The sequence below is a fragment of the Lissotriton helveticus genome, chromosome 5_1 (genome assembly GCF_964261635.1).
Source record: "Lissotriton helveticus chromosome 5_1, aLisHel1.1, whole genome shotgun sequence".
Classification (NCBI taxonomy): domain Eukaryota; kingdom Metazoa; phylum Chordata; class Amphibia; order Caudata; family Salamandridae; genus Lissotriton; species Lissotriton helveticus.
This window is the reverse complement of record NC_136065.1, coordinates 364,716,293-364,733,261: the sequence shown is the minus strand read 5'-3', so window position 1 is coordinate 364,733,261 and position 16,969 is coordinate 364,716,293. Positions and strand designations below refer to the sequence as shown.

The window sequence follows — 16,969 nt, the reverse complement described above, 5'->3', positions numbered from 1 at the left end:
AAGGAGAGGGTCCCAAAAACGCTTTTTCTCCATTTTAATTTCCATAGGAAACTTTAGACACAGCTACAGCCCAAACTGCTGAATGGAATTACACCAAATTTGCCAAAAATGTAGCTCTTGTTCCAGAAAGCACTCTTTTTGTTAAATGGTGTAAATCTGTTCAGTAGTTCCCTGCCTGAGCTCTGATTGGCTTCCAACACTTCAAACCAGGAAGTGTTGGCAGCCATCTTATGACTCAGTTGAACCGAGTCACAAGACAAAACGTGAAAAAACAAGAAAAGGGGGCAGGATAGAAACACCCTGATCCCCTAGGCCTGTTAAGGGAGTCCCACAGGGACCCCCCCCCCCCCGGGCCCAACAAGAGTACAAAATAAATAAGTTAGGCGAGAGTCGTGTTGGATCCGCGAAACCTGCCAACATTTTTTTTAAAACGTAGCGCGATCTCCTTTGCTTCATTTAAGCAGGCCCCCGAGGGGGCCAGGTCCTGGGGGAAATTTAATTAATAATGCAGGGGCCATTCGGGCCTCCGCAGCCCCGGGGACCGCCCCTCCCCAGGGCTAAATACATAATAGAATGCGTGGGGGTGCTCCAGCTCTCCCAAGCAGCCCCGAGGACCGCCACCTCCCTGGGGCTACAATGTGCATGGAGCCCTCCATGGCCCTGGGGACCCCTGCCCCCCACCCCCCCTCTTCCCCGGGCCGGCTACAGCAATGTCCCAGGGTGCCTACCCCAGGATATTGCAGTTTGCTATGGCTGGGCGGGAGCACTCCCGCCCAGCCATAGAAAACTCTGCTTCATTAACTCGGGTAACTATGATGGCTGAATTTCTATGATTTTGTACGAGTGAAATGTCAATCTAACTATAACGTTCATGTAATCTTTGGCTTTTTTTTTTGTGAATTTCTAAAGTTTAAAAAAAATTATATATGCTAACTATAACGTCCCTGAAACCTTTTTTTTCTTTTTGTGAATATATATATGTCCAGCTACTTCCATCGCCACTAACAACAGAACAGCACTCCAGGCGATGCTTCGAAATGTTTTTATTTCAAATTGCAATATTTACAGCGAACTTGGCAGATCACCATAACCCAGTTATGTTGACCTGCCAAGTTTGCTGTAAATATTGCAATTTCAAATAAACACAACTCGAAGCATCGCCCGGAGTGCCGTTCTGATGTTATTGGCGATGGAAGTAGCTGGATATAAATACACCTGGGCGTTTCACGAGCACCCCTGATGATCAGGTTGCACGCCAGCTGTAAGTGGAGACCTGGCGATAGATAGATAAATAGATATATGTGTATATAAATATATATATATATATATATATATATATATATGTGTGTGTGTGTGTGTGTGTCAAATTTGAGGCACAGTGTGATCAAATTAGTTCATTAGATCAAAGGATTTTTCAGTCTAGTATGAAGTGAGATTGGAAGCTGGAGGTAAAGCCCAGGTCTTCAGATTCCAAGGTATGCACTTCTGTATTGGGCCAAGTTTACTTCTTTAAAGCTGGATCAGGCAAGGCTATCAACACTTTTGTAATGGACGGGTTGCTACATTCATGGCTCTGCAGCATCCAGCAGGCTCCTGGAATTCTTCCTCTAGAAACAAAAACAGCACTGGGTATGCTTAACCAGTACCTAATGTATGTTACTGTATCATATGGTATAGTATGAGTCTATAGTGCTTACTAGAGGTGATGTAGCGCTTTGTGGCTAGGTAGTGTGCAACTTTGTTTGTCAGTACAATAATTGTGGGATTAAGAGCGGTTCCCTAATTTTTCTGTTGACACCATCCTAAAACCTGCTGGACTTCAATTGCTACATAAACCTTTCCAAGAATTCTTCTACCCTGGAAACAAACTGTGGACATCGAGTTAATGTGCTAATGGTTTTCTTTCACAAGCATATTTTAGCATTGCTAGTCTCCAAAGTATTATTTTCCCATTGATCAAAAAAAATAGGTGATTGAAATGTTAATGTACTTGAACCAACCTTCCATCAATCTCTATTTGGCTGAGAATATCTTCCATCATTAATGTCCAAAAGTTAAACATCAATTTTGACATCCTGCACTAAATACAATTTTAAACTCTTAGATTTGCATGTCTTGCTCAACACAATCTTTATTTTTCCCCTGATACAGTTTGGAACTTAAATCCATCTCTGTGTCTCCCTCCTTGTTGTGTAACTTGACCTTAACACCTTCTTCTCCATATAAAATAGATTTTCACTAGATTTTCCCCATTTGGTCTATTTGTTATCGATAACACTCAAAATCAAGTTTATTTTACCTTCCTCTGAAGGCTGCACTTCATGGACAATAGACACTCTCCTAACATTACCCTTTATGCCCACATTTACCCAGTGATCTGTTTTGTCACATAAGAAGCATTCCATACCCAAAACAGGACTCGACTTGCTAGAAGATTGATGACGTTTTGAACCACACCTTAAACATTTATTCCTATATTAATAAATGTATTAATGATTTTGAGGCTAATCCTTGAATTTGTCCACTTTATTTACTTTTGAATAATATTTAGTATTAATAACACATCTACACATGAAAAATATTAAGTGTTTTAAAGGATGTGATTGACCTTTAAACACTTTTTTGTGATATTGTTTCAGACAACAACAGATTTCAATATCGGAATAATTGTTCTTGGATTATTTTGTTTGCCCATCAAAGGATGAACTGATTTCAAATATAAAGGTCTACACTATCAGTAAGGACACAATAGTCTCTGGGACTGTAGGTCCAGGAACACAAGTATCAACCATCTCGATAAGCATTCGATGCTGTGCCTAAAAGTAGAACATTTCTATATCTATAGGTGGGACTTCAGTAAAATTATGTTTTAAGGTCTCCAAAGCTTCAATAAAAGTTTCTGAGTCCTTGCATTAACTTCAGGAGAAGTATTAAATGGTGCTCAAAACACGGTTTGGCCTCCATTCCTTATAAATCAAAGGAGTCTCCTTAGAAGGCCAACATATAATGTTTAAATCATCTCTCCCATCGCGGGCATGGCTGACCTGGCTCATTCAGAAACATCACAAGGGAAGGACAAGGGAACCCTACTAACAGAGGAACCAGGGTCATTAGTTTATCGAAAGACAGTGGTTCCTGCGGTATGATAATTGTACAATGCAACGTCAGTACATAGCGTAATAGCAATTTAAAATTGTAGAGGGTTGGCAAGGGATGGCAAAGGGAGAAACAAGGCTCAAGATACCAGTTTTATGTCATCAAAGTTTTTGTATTTCAAAACAATGGTTTTCATCAATAATATACAGTTGTTCACATAGTATTTAAAAGTGCAGAGTGTCCCAAGTGTTTTTTTTGTGAGAACCAAGGAGTTATTAAGTGACAATGAGTGAATATATACAGGTTTCTGCTGGGGATATTTACAAGAAAGGAAAATGACCAAGAACATTTGCATATACAATGATTAAGCAGTGGCTCTCTATAATCATAGGCACTGTTTTGCGCGGTTCATATCCTATAGCGTCGATGGCGTTTCAACCCGTCAGGATGGGGGTCTCGTCAGGACTTCTCGTTGTGAGACATCTCAGGTTGTGCAGATTTCTTTATCGCAACCCATGCGTGATAGAAGAACTTATAAAACAACTTACAGTGAGCCCAGCCGGGCACACTGTGGTGGTAAACAGACTGTGATAGCCTGTAGTTATAAGCTTCTCGGTGAGTCGAGATGTCTGCATACACAGAGCTTTCCAGATGGACATCGGCGTCCTGGAAAACACGATCGCGCGTTCATGTCCCAGCACACAGACATCGTCTTGGCTGAAGGACAGCTCATTGTCGGCACCGTCCGACCCTGATCAATCTCGACTCACCGAGAAGCTTATAAGTACAGGCTATCACAGTCTGTTTACCACCACAGTGTATCCGGCTGGGCTCACTGTAAGTGACATAAAACTAGTATCTTGAGTCTTGTTTCTCCCTTTGCCATCCCTTGCCAACCCTCTACAATTTTAAATAGCTAATACGCTATGTACTGACGTTGCATTGTACAATTATCATATCGCAGGAACCACTGTTCATTCAGAAACATGACGGCTAATTTCTGTGCTGCATGGTTAAAGCCAATGTGATGTACTCAGATAGATGAAAAAAAAACAGTAAAGTAGATGCAGGAAAAATATTGTCTAATGAAATTTAGAAAAACAGTTATTCTTTAATAATACTTGGCAGAGCTACTGAGTGTGAACTTCAGACTCTGATAACGGCAATGCTAAAGCTCAGATATAGTTATAAAAATTGGTCTGAGGCTAGCAGTTTGAAATTACTTAAAGACTTAAATAAATGTGCAACTTAATAAAGAATTGTCTCCTTTGCTCCATACAAGGGTACAGAAAATGTATCTCTATAGTTTGGTGCACAAGTGATAACTCCAGAGTAACACGCAATGACTTGACAGCAAGGTAAAAACTGTGTGGAAACATTTGTTTGATATGTGTACCAAAATGGCTGCAGAATGTCTTACATACGCTGGTTGTCTCACACTAGCAGAGTGTGTTGGATGTTCAGCAGCAGCTTTTGGTTTGCTACTGCCAACCCAGCACCACCACAGACTACTTTTGTTTGCATTGGAGCTTTGCCTCTGATGAAGGTGATGTATGGCCTAGGTGGACGGTGTTAGAAAGATGCTGGCATGGACTGCAGAGAGCCTGGCCATTGCTAAAAATGACCCTTACAGCGAACAGCTTGGACAATGTACACAGACCTATGCTAAGTCATGGCAGCCACCGTGTTAGAAGTGCACATAAAATCTGTGAGCTTTCCAGGCAGAACATTTGTTGCCAAAATGAAGTAGGCAGATGCACAGAGCAGATGAGTTAAACTTTGAGTAATGGTGGAGAGCCCGCGCAACAGCCAAAAGACCGGATGATAAAGCACCTTGCTGTCCTGTCCACGCATTGGAACAAAGAACGCTCTTCATGCACAAACACTTTATCAAGGCAAGAATTGATGATAACTGAAGAAGAACTAATAATGAACACAGTCAGTGTTGAAATGATGTAGTGTTCTACTTTTAGCATGTTTTAATACAGACAATGTTATACTCTGCTGATTACATACAAGTTATACACTACTACACATTTTATTTAAAGAATTTTTTATAGCGCGAACTAGACCCGAGACATTGGGTATCAGAGCACTTTAGTTTCGTTACAGAAGGACACATTCATTTTGCTAGGCAAAGGGAGATTAAGTGATATGCCCAGAATCACAGGATGTTGAGCGTTGTTGCTGAGACTTGAACCCGGTTCCCCCGCTTCGAGGTCGACCACTCTAGCCATAAGGCTACATCCTCTCCCCAATCTTTGTCCATTACGTTCCTCTATTGGCATCTGGAGCTATTCATATTCTTACTAGTGTAGTTGACCTTTCTAATGAGACATGATTTATGTAGTCTCTTGTGCATTGCAGTCGTTTGGTATGTTGTACATTGGTATGTTAACCTACTTAAGTGAACAATGACTGAGGCTTCTCTGCACTGAGAGAATGTAGTTTTTTTAAACAAAACATTGATAAAAAGAACAAATGATGGACAGAATGCAGAACAATGTCATACATTCACCCCAGTACAGAGATCTGGGCCTAAATCCATTGTTTTTTGTTCACCATGCCATTCCAGTTTGGAACCAGCATATGCAAATCAGTCTTGTAGTATAGAACACGGATTAAATTATGACCCAGAATTACAATTCTTTCTGGGTAACTAGACCCCTAATCCCTAAGAAATAAAAACAAACAAAGAATAAGATCATAAAAAACTTTCACTGGTTTTTGTTTTTATTTTTTCTTGTATTTTTTGCTTCACCAGGTTTTGGTCCAACATTCTAACAAACTAGGCTTTAGTAGTTTTTTTTCACATAAGTAGAGACACACCAAGATTGAGAGAGTACTACTCGATTGGCATGGAGCTCCTATACCTGTAGTCTCGATTTCTTTGGGTGTGTGATAGGTACCAGTGTACTCGATATATATATGCTATACTGCTCCACATGCTCTACTGAGTATTCCCCAAAACATAAATACAAACAATATAGGTGTGGTATTTTTTGTTAAAAAATCACGCTGCATTCTTCGTTCTATTTCTTCAATTTTATTGCATAACATAGCAAGCACACAACTCGACATGAATTCCCGTAAGGTACTTTACATTTCTGTGCATACCTTATGTTTTGCTTGTACTCGCGAGCATTTCATCCTAATTGGATTTCACACATGAAATAACGCGAGGCAACTAATATAGACAATACACACAAAAAAGAAATAACTTTTTTCTTTTTTTACATGATGGTCGATGTAACTCTTCTTTTTAGTGCCAACCCTTGGAGGGAGTCTACGTTCTAGCTTCCTATTTTCAGGAAAGCGCAACACCGGTATTTATTTCGCTCCCACTTCCTGTCAGATGACCGTGCTTGGTGTACGGCGGCGGGAACCACAAGAGGGAGACCGGTACCAGTCAGGTGAGCGTTCTACCGGATGCTTTTGTGCAAAAACAAAATACCAGACGCTACATGTCTTGGTAATTTTTTTAATAACTCCTATCCAACTCTGTCCGGTTTTACTTTTGTGTCATTTGCCGATCCAGTTGTATCCGCCGACGAATCGGTACCATTACCTAATTCTCCTCCCGGTAACTACGTGACTGCTTAACATACTAGGTAGGTCGCTTTCACTACTATGAGTGCCCTTGGTCTGTAAGCATATGACTGGTAATAAAACGAATTAAAGTATCATTTCTAAAACTCGCTTTTTAGATTCACCAAAATCTCGTTCACTCGAACTTATACTGCTGGGAACGCTGAATATCGATTTCCATTAAACGCCCATACCGGGTGCTTTCTTTTGACGATAATCTGTCTCTCATATATGAGGGTAAGACGTTCTATCCTTATGTTTATACTAACCTATACTCTATTGTCACCTTGTCAGTTTTTTCGTATTTTGGCTTGCTAAGGTCGTTCTTCAGGAATCATCACAGGACTTACTTCCATTTTAATGTAATACTCCGCAAAGAGCATTTGAGATCTGTACCCAATAATTCTTACACGGATTCTACATATAGTCAATATATGCCTTTTTCATAGGATAATCTAGATTTCTCCCTTTTTTTTTTGTGTGTTTTTTCTCTTTACTTTTTTTTTTTTATCTTCCTTGTCGTTTTTCATTGGAAAAAATTAGGTTCCCCCTGTAGACTCACTACCAGAATCTACGTACTGACCGGAACTCCATTTTCGCTCTAACCACCCATCCAGCACAGTGCAGATGGAGTGATATACCTTCTCACACAGGATATATACATAAATTTTTTTTTAACAATTTATTTTATCCATATTTTTCTAATCCTACTTCAGTTGACTACTTTTTTCCTGCCCTAAACATAAATCAGCTTGATGGCATATGTAGCAGGAGTACACTGAAACTGTATACACACCTAAAGTCAGAAATGATTAAAAAGAATGTATTTTTTATCAAACGTTGTCGTAGGATGTTTACTAGAATTGTGAGAGGTTCTCAGTTTTAGTTTTATAAATTGCACCAGTCACTTGGGATTCCGCCCTGTCAGACACACATCACTTTCTTCACTATTGCTTTTACTTCACTTTGTTTCCGGTCAGTCTTCACTTGCTGTGATGTTTATGTTTATCGTTCCCTTAGAACAAATTCTCCTCCTCAGTTAAACACGTTAAACACCAAAATTTCGCACAATCAGTGATATGGAGTCACATTGACACTGAGTCACTCAATGGCATGTCTTTTTGTCACCAAGGTTCTTCACAACCAAGTCACTATTGCAATATGTTCAATAATAGAACATGAACACATATGTATTTCTGTATTTTCATATCCATCCCTGAAGATTCGCAGTCTGTTCCCTGCGATGATACACGTGTTGGCCTATACAAAGGAACATTAAACAAGAATACTTCAACAAGAAAAGAACGTTTCTGTACTGATATATGTCAAACTAATGCTTCAAGATTTCATATTGATGTGCGCAAATTATTTTTTCACTATTTGCATTCGATATCATTATCACCAAGTATTAATTGTAACTGTATAGTGCAGGGGCTTTGCTGTATTTTGTATATGCAAATCAGTCTTGACCCTGCGCCCAATGGGAACAGTCCAGCCTGAACTGCAAGACCAGGTCCTCCCTGGACTGGAAACAAGCATCCTAGGACCGGTTTCGGGCTTTCAGCCCTCATCAGCCAGGATACCTTGACTCCAGTGGCATGGAGAGCACGGGACCCACGTCTGGGCATACCCGTCCCACTCGGGGGTGACAAATGTAAAAAGAACAATTGATGGACAGAATGCAGAATAATGTTATACATTCACCCCAGTACAGAGATCTGGGCCTAAATCCATCGTTGATTGCCAGAAGTGTTCATTGCAGCTGTGTGAAAAGTCTGGTTTTAAGGACTTCTTTGACCCGCGAGTGTTGACATTCATCACGTTGATGGTTGGGAAGCCTATACCAAACAATTGTTGGAGCCACAGAGAACATTTTGCCTCCCATAGTCATTGCGCTGGTGCAGGGTAGTAGAAGGCAAGCCAAGTGATGAGGGTTGTATCGATTGAACTTTGGAGACGAGATGTCTTGTGCAGGGTGGTGAATGGTTATGAAGATGGTTGTCAAGGTCTAGAACTTGACTAGTTTTCTAACTGGATGCCAGCGGAGGCACATAGTGGAACTGATTTTCTGAGTCTAATGGCAGTTTGCTGTCTGTGTTTCAGACCAGCTACAGTCAGTCGAAAGGTTGAAAGTATTTTCCTTTGCGGCTATGTAATTGCTACTGCTATAGCCAAGAAAATTCAATGATGTCTTGATTAGGGCAATGTGAATGTGAGGCTCAATAAAAAGCAATATTCCTTTAACATTTTGAAATAGAAACAAAAGCTTGATTCTGAGCAGCCGTACTTTAAAAGAAAGATCATGGTCGAGATGAAGGCTCAAATTATGGATAGATTTTGGAGTCTCTCGTCCACTACCCATCACTAAATGTTTTGATCCTTTCTACAGTAGAGGATAATAGTGGTCCCAAGGCACTATGCGCGGAACTGGACAGGCTACATGACACACTACCACACAACAGTGCTTTAGTGGCATTCCTAAGCATACATGTATTGCCATTGCTTTCTTTGTGATCGTCCTTTTGTGTATTTATTTGAGATTATTCATACATAATATGCTAATGAAGGAAGACTACCTGTGCTTTTTATTGTATACAGTCTAGATACTCATTTTAGAAAGATTTTGTGCTCCCACTCTACGGCTGCATCATTCATGTTTTCTCTGAGGGGCATACGAAGCGTGAGTCCTAATACAACTTGAAGAAAGCTAGAGAACTGGAGATGCTTCTCCGTGACCTGGCAGCGGGTGATGCTTTCTGTTCCTTAGTCAGCAAGAGATGCCTACCCTTACCTCCCCACCTTTACATAAGGACACTACAGTTTACAGTAGGGCCCACAATGCATCTGGCTTTTCAATTTCAAATCTGAAAGTGACATATTTTATGCATGAGCCCGAAGGGAGATGGCAAAAATAACATTTGTTCACACTATTAATGCCCGTCACATTGGCTGCACACTTTAGTCAACTTCAGAATAGTGTAGTATAGAGCTGATTTGTGTTCTGAGATGGAACAAAGTGTATCACTTATAAGACCTCGCTTGCCTTTACAATCCACTTAAAGTGAGGGTCTTCGCCTTTGCCTAGGCTCTTCTGTTTGTGTAGGCTATTTATGAATGTCTGAACCTATTTAAACAAAGCTATGTTTCTGTGATTGGCCTTAACCATTATCAGATAATATTTCAGTTTTTTCTTTACCGCAAGAGGGATCTTGGGACAGGAAACCTGGAAGACCGAGATCGTTTGCTCAGCAGTGAAAATGGGCCCATTTACGCCTGAAGAATTTGCGACATTGGGCATTACACTAAAGCACTTACCGCAGATGGATGGGCAGTTTCTGGGACAGGCAACCCCCAAGACCCACCCATCGGGAACTTGGTACATTTCAATGCACACCTGCCACATGGAACATTCCTGATTGAAGCTTGACTTTTCAAAGTCCAACCAATTAAAACATTGACAGATGTGCAGGTCCCACCTGTAGTGTTGTTTTTTGGGACACTATGTTTGAATAGGACTCTTAGAAGAGCTCACTTTCTTCCTGGACTTGCACCCCAGGCCATAGATGCTTTTTTCCAGTGCAGTTTGTTATGCTGCTGTTTGTGTTGGTATGTTGTGCAACACTTGCCCCTTTTGCAACAAATATCCTCCATGCAGGATCAGCACAGCAAAATGCCCCATAAGGAGATCTGTAACTTTGCTACTGTAGGTGGCCTACCAAGTTAAGAATGGAGCACTTCAGTGCGTGGACTGTAGTGAATTTTTACAAAAGATCTCTTTGCATACACTCTAAAAACAAATGTTTGGGAACAGGAGAAGCTTCTTTACCCCATGCTTCAGTGTATTGTCTCTAAGGCTATGAGGTCATTTTTGGGGTTAGAATGTGGTTTCCAAGTTAATTAAAAGTCATTAAAACTATTTATCTGACCTATAACAAAGCGGGTTAGAGAGGGACTGAGGACTCCAACTTCGGTTCGTTCACCTTACAAGTTGAAGCATGCACCCTGTTGGATGGTCTCAGCGCTCCGAAGTGAAGCTCTTTCTACCTCATAAGGTGCAGGACTCGATTGATCTCTTTGGAGGGGGGATGCCCTGCACTCACATGTAGTATCCTTCTACCTCATCACATTGTAGCTGAGTACACACACATCCTCTGATGCACCGAGAATGTGCAAGCACCAATGAGCTAGAAGCTCAACAGCACACAGTGGATATATGCACACACCTAAGCAGACTCCTATGCATGATCCTTAAGAGCGACTCCAGTGTAGGCTAATGTGGCTGTATGAATACCCATGGAGGTGAGCATGGACTTCCTCGGCTTACTCACACGAGGCATTCAGATAACAGTGCAGGACATCAGAGCCACCACTGTGGGAGCGGTTTCGGAGCGGAACATGCAGCTCCCACAGTAGACCAACCTGTTGTGTCCTGCATTGTGATACAAGTCCTCTGCATGACAAGAGAGTTGTCCGCTTCCACACAATCTGACACCACCATGGATCATGGAACAGCACATGCCGGGAGGCACCGCCTGAAAACCGTTCATGAAGGCACCTCCAGTCTTCCTGGAAAACGTTTGAGGGGGCTCTTGACAATGAGAGTCTTTGAATTCGCTCCATCTTCTCCACGACCACCTTCTTAGAGTAGACCCTTAGGAGACCACTTTTTAGAAAACAATAAAGTTTAAAAAAAAACATTTTTTTTTAAAGTTCTGTTTTACGCTTGGAACAAACTCTGACAGTCGACACTCTGCACCATTGCATGCCAGCCAGTGAGCTAGTTAGGCCTTAGCCTCACTCATGGACCACCAGCCCAGGAAACAGGATTGGAAGAGCTGTAAGAGAAGTCTGCCATATACCTGACTGGAATAATGTGACAAATTCCTAATCCATAAAGGTATCTGAATTGTGGAAACCACAATGGAGAAGGTCCTAAGGGGTTGGCAGTGGCCCATTATACAGACACCGGCAGGTACACGGCACCAGAGATATTCCTCCTGCTCGCCTGCAGACTGTCCACGTGAGCCCTGATGCAGTGCACCCTACAGGATCGCTTGGTTAGATGGTGTCCAGTGTTTCCTGGCATGCCTCACTCTGGCCAACTAGGAGGCTCGCCGCACACCAATTTCAAATTGTCTGATTGTTCTTTTAACTGATTTTTTTAAAATTGCCTTTTCCACAAAGGGATCTTGCGAACTAAATGACTGACTGCTTTTTTAATAAGAGTTTTATTTTATTAAGGCTGATGGCTAAATGCTGTTGTAAATTGTGCTAAATACAAATCGTTCAAGTTACTGAGATGGGTGTAAGGGGAACGCGCTGGACTTCTGGCAGCGCCTTTTGGAACCATTCTTTGCTAATTTTACTATTGCTAAGATTACTGGTCCTAAATTAAGAAACATCTTGCTATATACTGATGTCGCATAGCGTGCTATTGAATGGTCTGGATGTATAAAAACCTGCTAACAATGGATTAAATCCATGCAGGGATATAAAATACCACTGCACAAACATGCCTAGCATTATTAAATGGGCTGAGCCTGATAATATAGCCGTCCGTATTTTGTAGTTCATCATTGCCCTAAGCACCTGACGCCAGTTCGGTGATTATCCCACACGATTAACCCTCTTCTTAGTCTGACAGTGAGGGACAATCTATGCTCATAGGATTGAAATATTCCACAGCAGCTGCTGCACATGCAACCTAGTTGTTTGACTGAGCTGTGACCACATCCGGTTCCCTGTGCTCTACCTCTAGCCAGGACCTAAATGAAATCCCAAAGCTGATACCATAGGCTGACAGAGAACTCTATGTATTTACTCCTCAGAGGGACAGCAAGCATCAATTTTGGACTTCACTGTGACTCTCTGGTTTGCAAAATCATATTCAGATCCGATTATTCATCTAACTGCCCCATCTTCGAGCCTCATTGCAATTTCTTTTGCAGAGCCTCATTGTAAATGGTTATTTTTTCATTGCCATCCTCTGAAAGTAGGTAAACCAAGTACTAGCCAAGTGGGCTTATTTCCAGACCAATATGCAAGGGTTCTTGGTGATAATGCAGAGTGTGGACATTTTAGCTCTGAAAGCTGTGAAGAAATGCTTGTACTTCCTAGTGGAGAGCATCATTCACTTCTGCTTCACTGGAAACCCTTAAAAATTCAGAACAAATGTAACCTTTCATTTGGCTTTTAGGCAGTGCTGAATTTGAGATGATGGTTTCCGGTGCTCAACACCGGCACTTAATCAACACAGGCGCTTTTCATGAGCACCAGTTTAGGGCACATTCATTACAGGGAGATTAAGTGATTTGCCCACCTTCACAGGATGTTGAGCCGACAGCGAGACTCAAACCTGGTTCCAAAGCTCGGAAGATGGCAGCTCTGGCCATTACACCACATCCGCCACCCATGTCATGGTTAGTAGTTGGTTCTGTTTTAGGCGGTGCTAACAGCAGAGAGGGCTGGTGCAAGCGGCCTCCTAACGATGGCTCCAGCACTTTTTTTTCCTCCATATTAACCGCAGTTTTTAGGATACCACATCTGCTGGAGTGGGCCAGCACTCTATCCTTAACTTTAGAAGAGCATTGACTCTTGGAAGATATAACCACTCCATCGTCATCTGTACAACACTACAGTAGGGCCAGATGTACAAAGGCCTTTTGCATTTCTTAACGGGCTGAATTGCAATATCGTCCCGTTAAGAAAAACAAAACAGCCTTCCTCTACGTAAAAAGGCATTTATGGAATCACAAAATGCGATTTCTACCCAGTAGGGATTTCCTAATTGCAATTTTTTAGCACATGTACAAAGCATTTCCTAAATGCAAAATGAGCATTTAGGAAATTCAATTACTATCGACTCTTAGTTGATGTAACAAAGTGCAATTTAAAAAACACCCAAGATGCATTTTTTAAAGTGCAATAATGCCCATGCATGCCCCTAGGGCATCTGTGTGCTCTACACGTGCACCACAAGTTTTGGGGTGCATTATGGGGAGGCCTTATGCCCATATTCATCCTTGGTTTAGGATTTATTTTCTAAATAGCGATTCCCTATTTGGAATTTGCTATTTAGGAAATGCAAATTCGGTCCATTGGTACGAATGGCTTGGGATTTCCTAATTGAAATTTCCTAATAGCGATTCCTACTCTGTAATCAGTAATTTCATACATATTTTGCATTTTCTAGTTGCTATTTAGGAAATGCAAAATTGCATTTTTGTACATCTGGCCCTACATCTCTGTAGAATAGAAAACCACCCCAACCTAATAAGGTAGAAAGATAGCATAACTTTGGGGTTGTCAACCTGGCACTTCTTCATTTGCAGGATACCTCATTGCTCAGAAGAGTCAACTAAATAAAAGCCTTATTTGCCATTGAGGATTCAACGCCATTGCAGCTTACTATTCTTTTATTGACCTGTTGGTATGCTTACGTTGAACAAATTTGGTCATGTTTTCTTGTGTGAATAAAATATCTGAATGTTTTAACTTTTCCCCAAAAGATCGCGGCTGTTATGATTCACAAAATTTGTGATTGTTTTTCTTTAGTTTTTTAAAAATAGCGAAGTCTTAATTGCACTTAGTTTTTTTTAAATACATGTAAATAAAGTCGTATATAAACACATGTTTGTATTCCTTCTCTACAGAGCATCAACAAAAGATGTACATTTTTACATTCACCACCTTCTGAGTTTTTCTTAATCAAGGAATTTAGTAAAACATCTTTACAAATCCTAATTTCTGTAGTCTGGTAAAATGCTCATGTTTTTATGTTTTCGTTCATATTTGAACTTATATTAAGGAGTGCTTAGATGCAACCAACCACTGTATATAAGATAAGAATGCAATAGACACACCCGCTGCCTAAAGTAGGTGTGAGCTCAGAGGGTGTCAAAGGGGGGAGATTGCAGTTTGGCAACTACGCAGAGGTCAGAAAGTCATTGAGCTTTGGTTCTTTTGGTTGATCTGAGGCAGTGATTTGGTCAGCTGGAGGCAGTAGTGGACTGCCCTTTGATATAGAGATTTAGCTACAGTGTCTTTTTTTATTTGCCTTGATTGTGGCCCCCATCTTGTTTTGAAAGGCAATCGCCTAAGTAGTTGTGTGCCAAGGATGAAAATCAGCAGAGGTGCCAGGTGTGGCTTTCGGGACTTTGAGGCGCAAATGGACTTATGAACCGATCAGTCTGGCATATGGTATGAGGGTGTGAGGCGTTGATGTTTTTGTAGCCTAAGATCATGGAACATGTGGACCGTGAAGTGAGAAACACACCTTTTTGTTGGTATGGGGATGTGGAATTGCATGATGGAAAACCACAGAAGTCTTGCATTTGAGAGATCCCAAGAAATGGAGCGGGAAGCGGAGGCTTTTACAGTGGTTTAGTTTATTGAATACCAGAGTGTTGATCATATTTTGCCTCTCTGAAGAGCATGTGTGGACAGGACTTTCAGCTTCATTTATTATCATTGCTTTATTTAACAGTTTTAAATGGCAGTGCTGCACCGCAAGGTATTAGTGCACTTAACACTGAACAATACTCAAGATGCAGAAGAACAAATTGAAAGCATAAATCTTACGAATGCAACACAAAATGATGGGTTAAACATTCGGTCAGGATAAGGACGAGGAATTTTGAATAAGCTATCTTCAGGTAAGAAGTAGTCTGAAAAAAAGTTAAGTTCTTTGAGTGTGCAGAAGATGAAGGTGAGCTGAGCTTGCAGTTGCGGTATTTAAGGTTAAAAGTTTCAATTCATTGCTGAAGAAGGAACAAGAGTGGTTTCCTTATGGATAGAATATCATTCTCAACTTGGAATGTCTGGGGCATGGACACAGCCAGTAGGCGTCACGCTGTCTATTAATATATCTGTGGGCTCACATAGCCTTCTGGCAAGAAACGCACATAGCCTAGGGGGAGGATCAGGGACTCCAGAAACGTTGGCATGGTAAATGCACGAAGCGTTGGAGGGTTAAATGTATTGGAACAGCCTACTCAGGATTTGCCTGGGGGACATTAATCTGGATACATCCCTTTGTACCTGATCCGAGTGTGGGTGTCTAGGTGGACCCGGAGGGAAGTTATGTTTGTCAAGGGAAAATTGTTAGGCAGCGTCTACATGCCTAATGTTGCGCAGTCATGCTTTTTGGCACACATATCGTTGTTATTGACTAAGTGGTCTCCGTTGCCTTGGATCATCAGAGGCGACTTTAATTGTGCACTGGATCCTGACCTCGATAGGTCCAATCCCTTTCCACAGTTCCCCTACAGTGCACGCCGCAGCACACCTAACACAATTGCTTACCCATTGGTCACTGCTCGATAGTTGGCGGACCCTGTACCGGACCACTAGAGCATATTCCTTTAATTTCCCGACCTAGGATCTCCATGTCTGGCTTGACATTATCCTCTGTCACCCTATCTCACTGCTCAATGTTATAGGGGCAGAATACCTGGGAAAGACCTTGTCGGACCACAACCCCGCTTCGAGTGCACACAGAACCTACCTGGCATTTGCAGCCCCCTGCACTTGAGGACCCCGTGTTCTGCGGAATGGTCCACAAGATGCTCACCAATTTCATAGCTGAAAATAGTAACACAATCACCATGCGACTGGTGGAATGGGAAGCACTGAAATCCAGGATACTTGGACATTGTATTCACACAGGGAACTATTAGCAGAGGCCGCGCATAGGTGGAAGCCTCGTTGGCTGGTCTTGAGCAGGCAGCACTTAGAGGGCACTGCATGAACTGTACTGGCAGAAGCAAGGGATCACCATGTCCTGTTGCTTAAGTAGCTGAGATGCCTGGATTACAAGGCATACCAAACTAGGATGCATGTGGAGGGTGACAAACTGGGCAGTTTATTGGCGTGGCTAAGACATACATCAGACATCGAAACGGTTATCTGCATCCACATCACCCCTCGCTTGGTCACTTCCACCTAATAGGCGATCCATGATGCGTTCTGTAGGCACTACCAGATCCTCTACAACTCCACACCTGTCCAGCGGTAGCCAGCCATTCAGAGATTTCCGCCTACAGTCACACTGCTGGTGGTGCCCGCAGAGCATAAGAATGCACTAGACAGCCCTTTAACTGAGCAGGAGATTAAAGGTGCCATACGTGCTTCTCCCACATGTAAAATCCCGGGCCGCAACAGACTGCCTATTGAATTTTATAAAACATACAAGGCCCTTCTGGTCCCTATATTTTCTGAACTCTACTTGACAGCCTTGGCGGTTGGGCACCTGCCTCCATCCATGAGGAAGGCACTCCTGCATTGC

The 16,969-nt window shown here is 41.8% G+C and overlaps 1 protein-coding gene across 1 annotated transcript in view; it reads left to right on the top strand.

Moving 5' to 3' along the window:
* SLC66A1 (solute carrier family 66 member 1) overlaps window positions 1–14,312 on the top strand; it is a 98,813-nt gene extending 84,501 nt beyond the window's left edge. The window contains exon 8 of the mRNA XM_078642493.1: window positions 9,857–14,312. Within this exon, the coding sequence (XP_078498619.1) occupies window positions 9,857–9,961 (105 nt within the window). The 3' untranslated portion in view covers window positions 9,962–14,312. The remainder of the gene's footprint in view (window positions 1–9,856) is intronic.
* The last annotated feature ends 2,657 nt before the right edge of the window (window positions 14,313–16,969 follow it).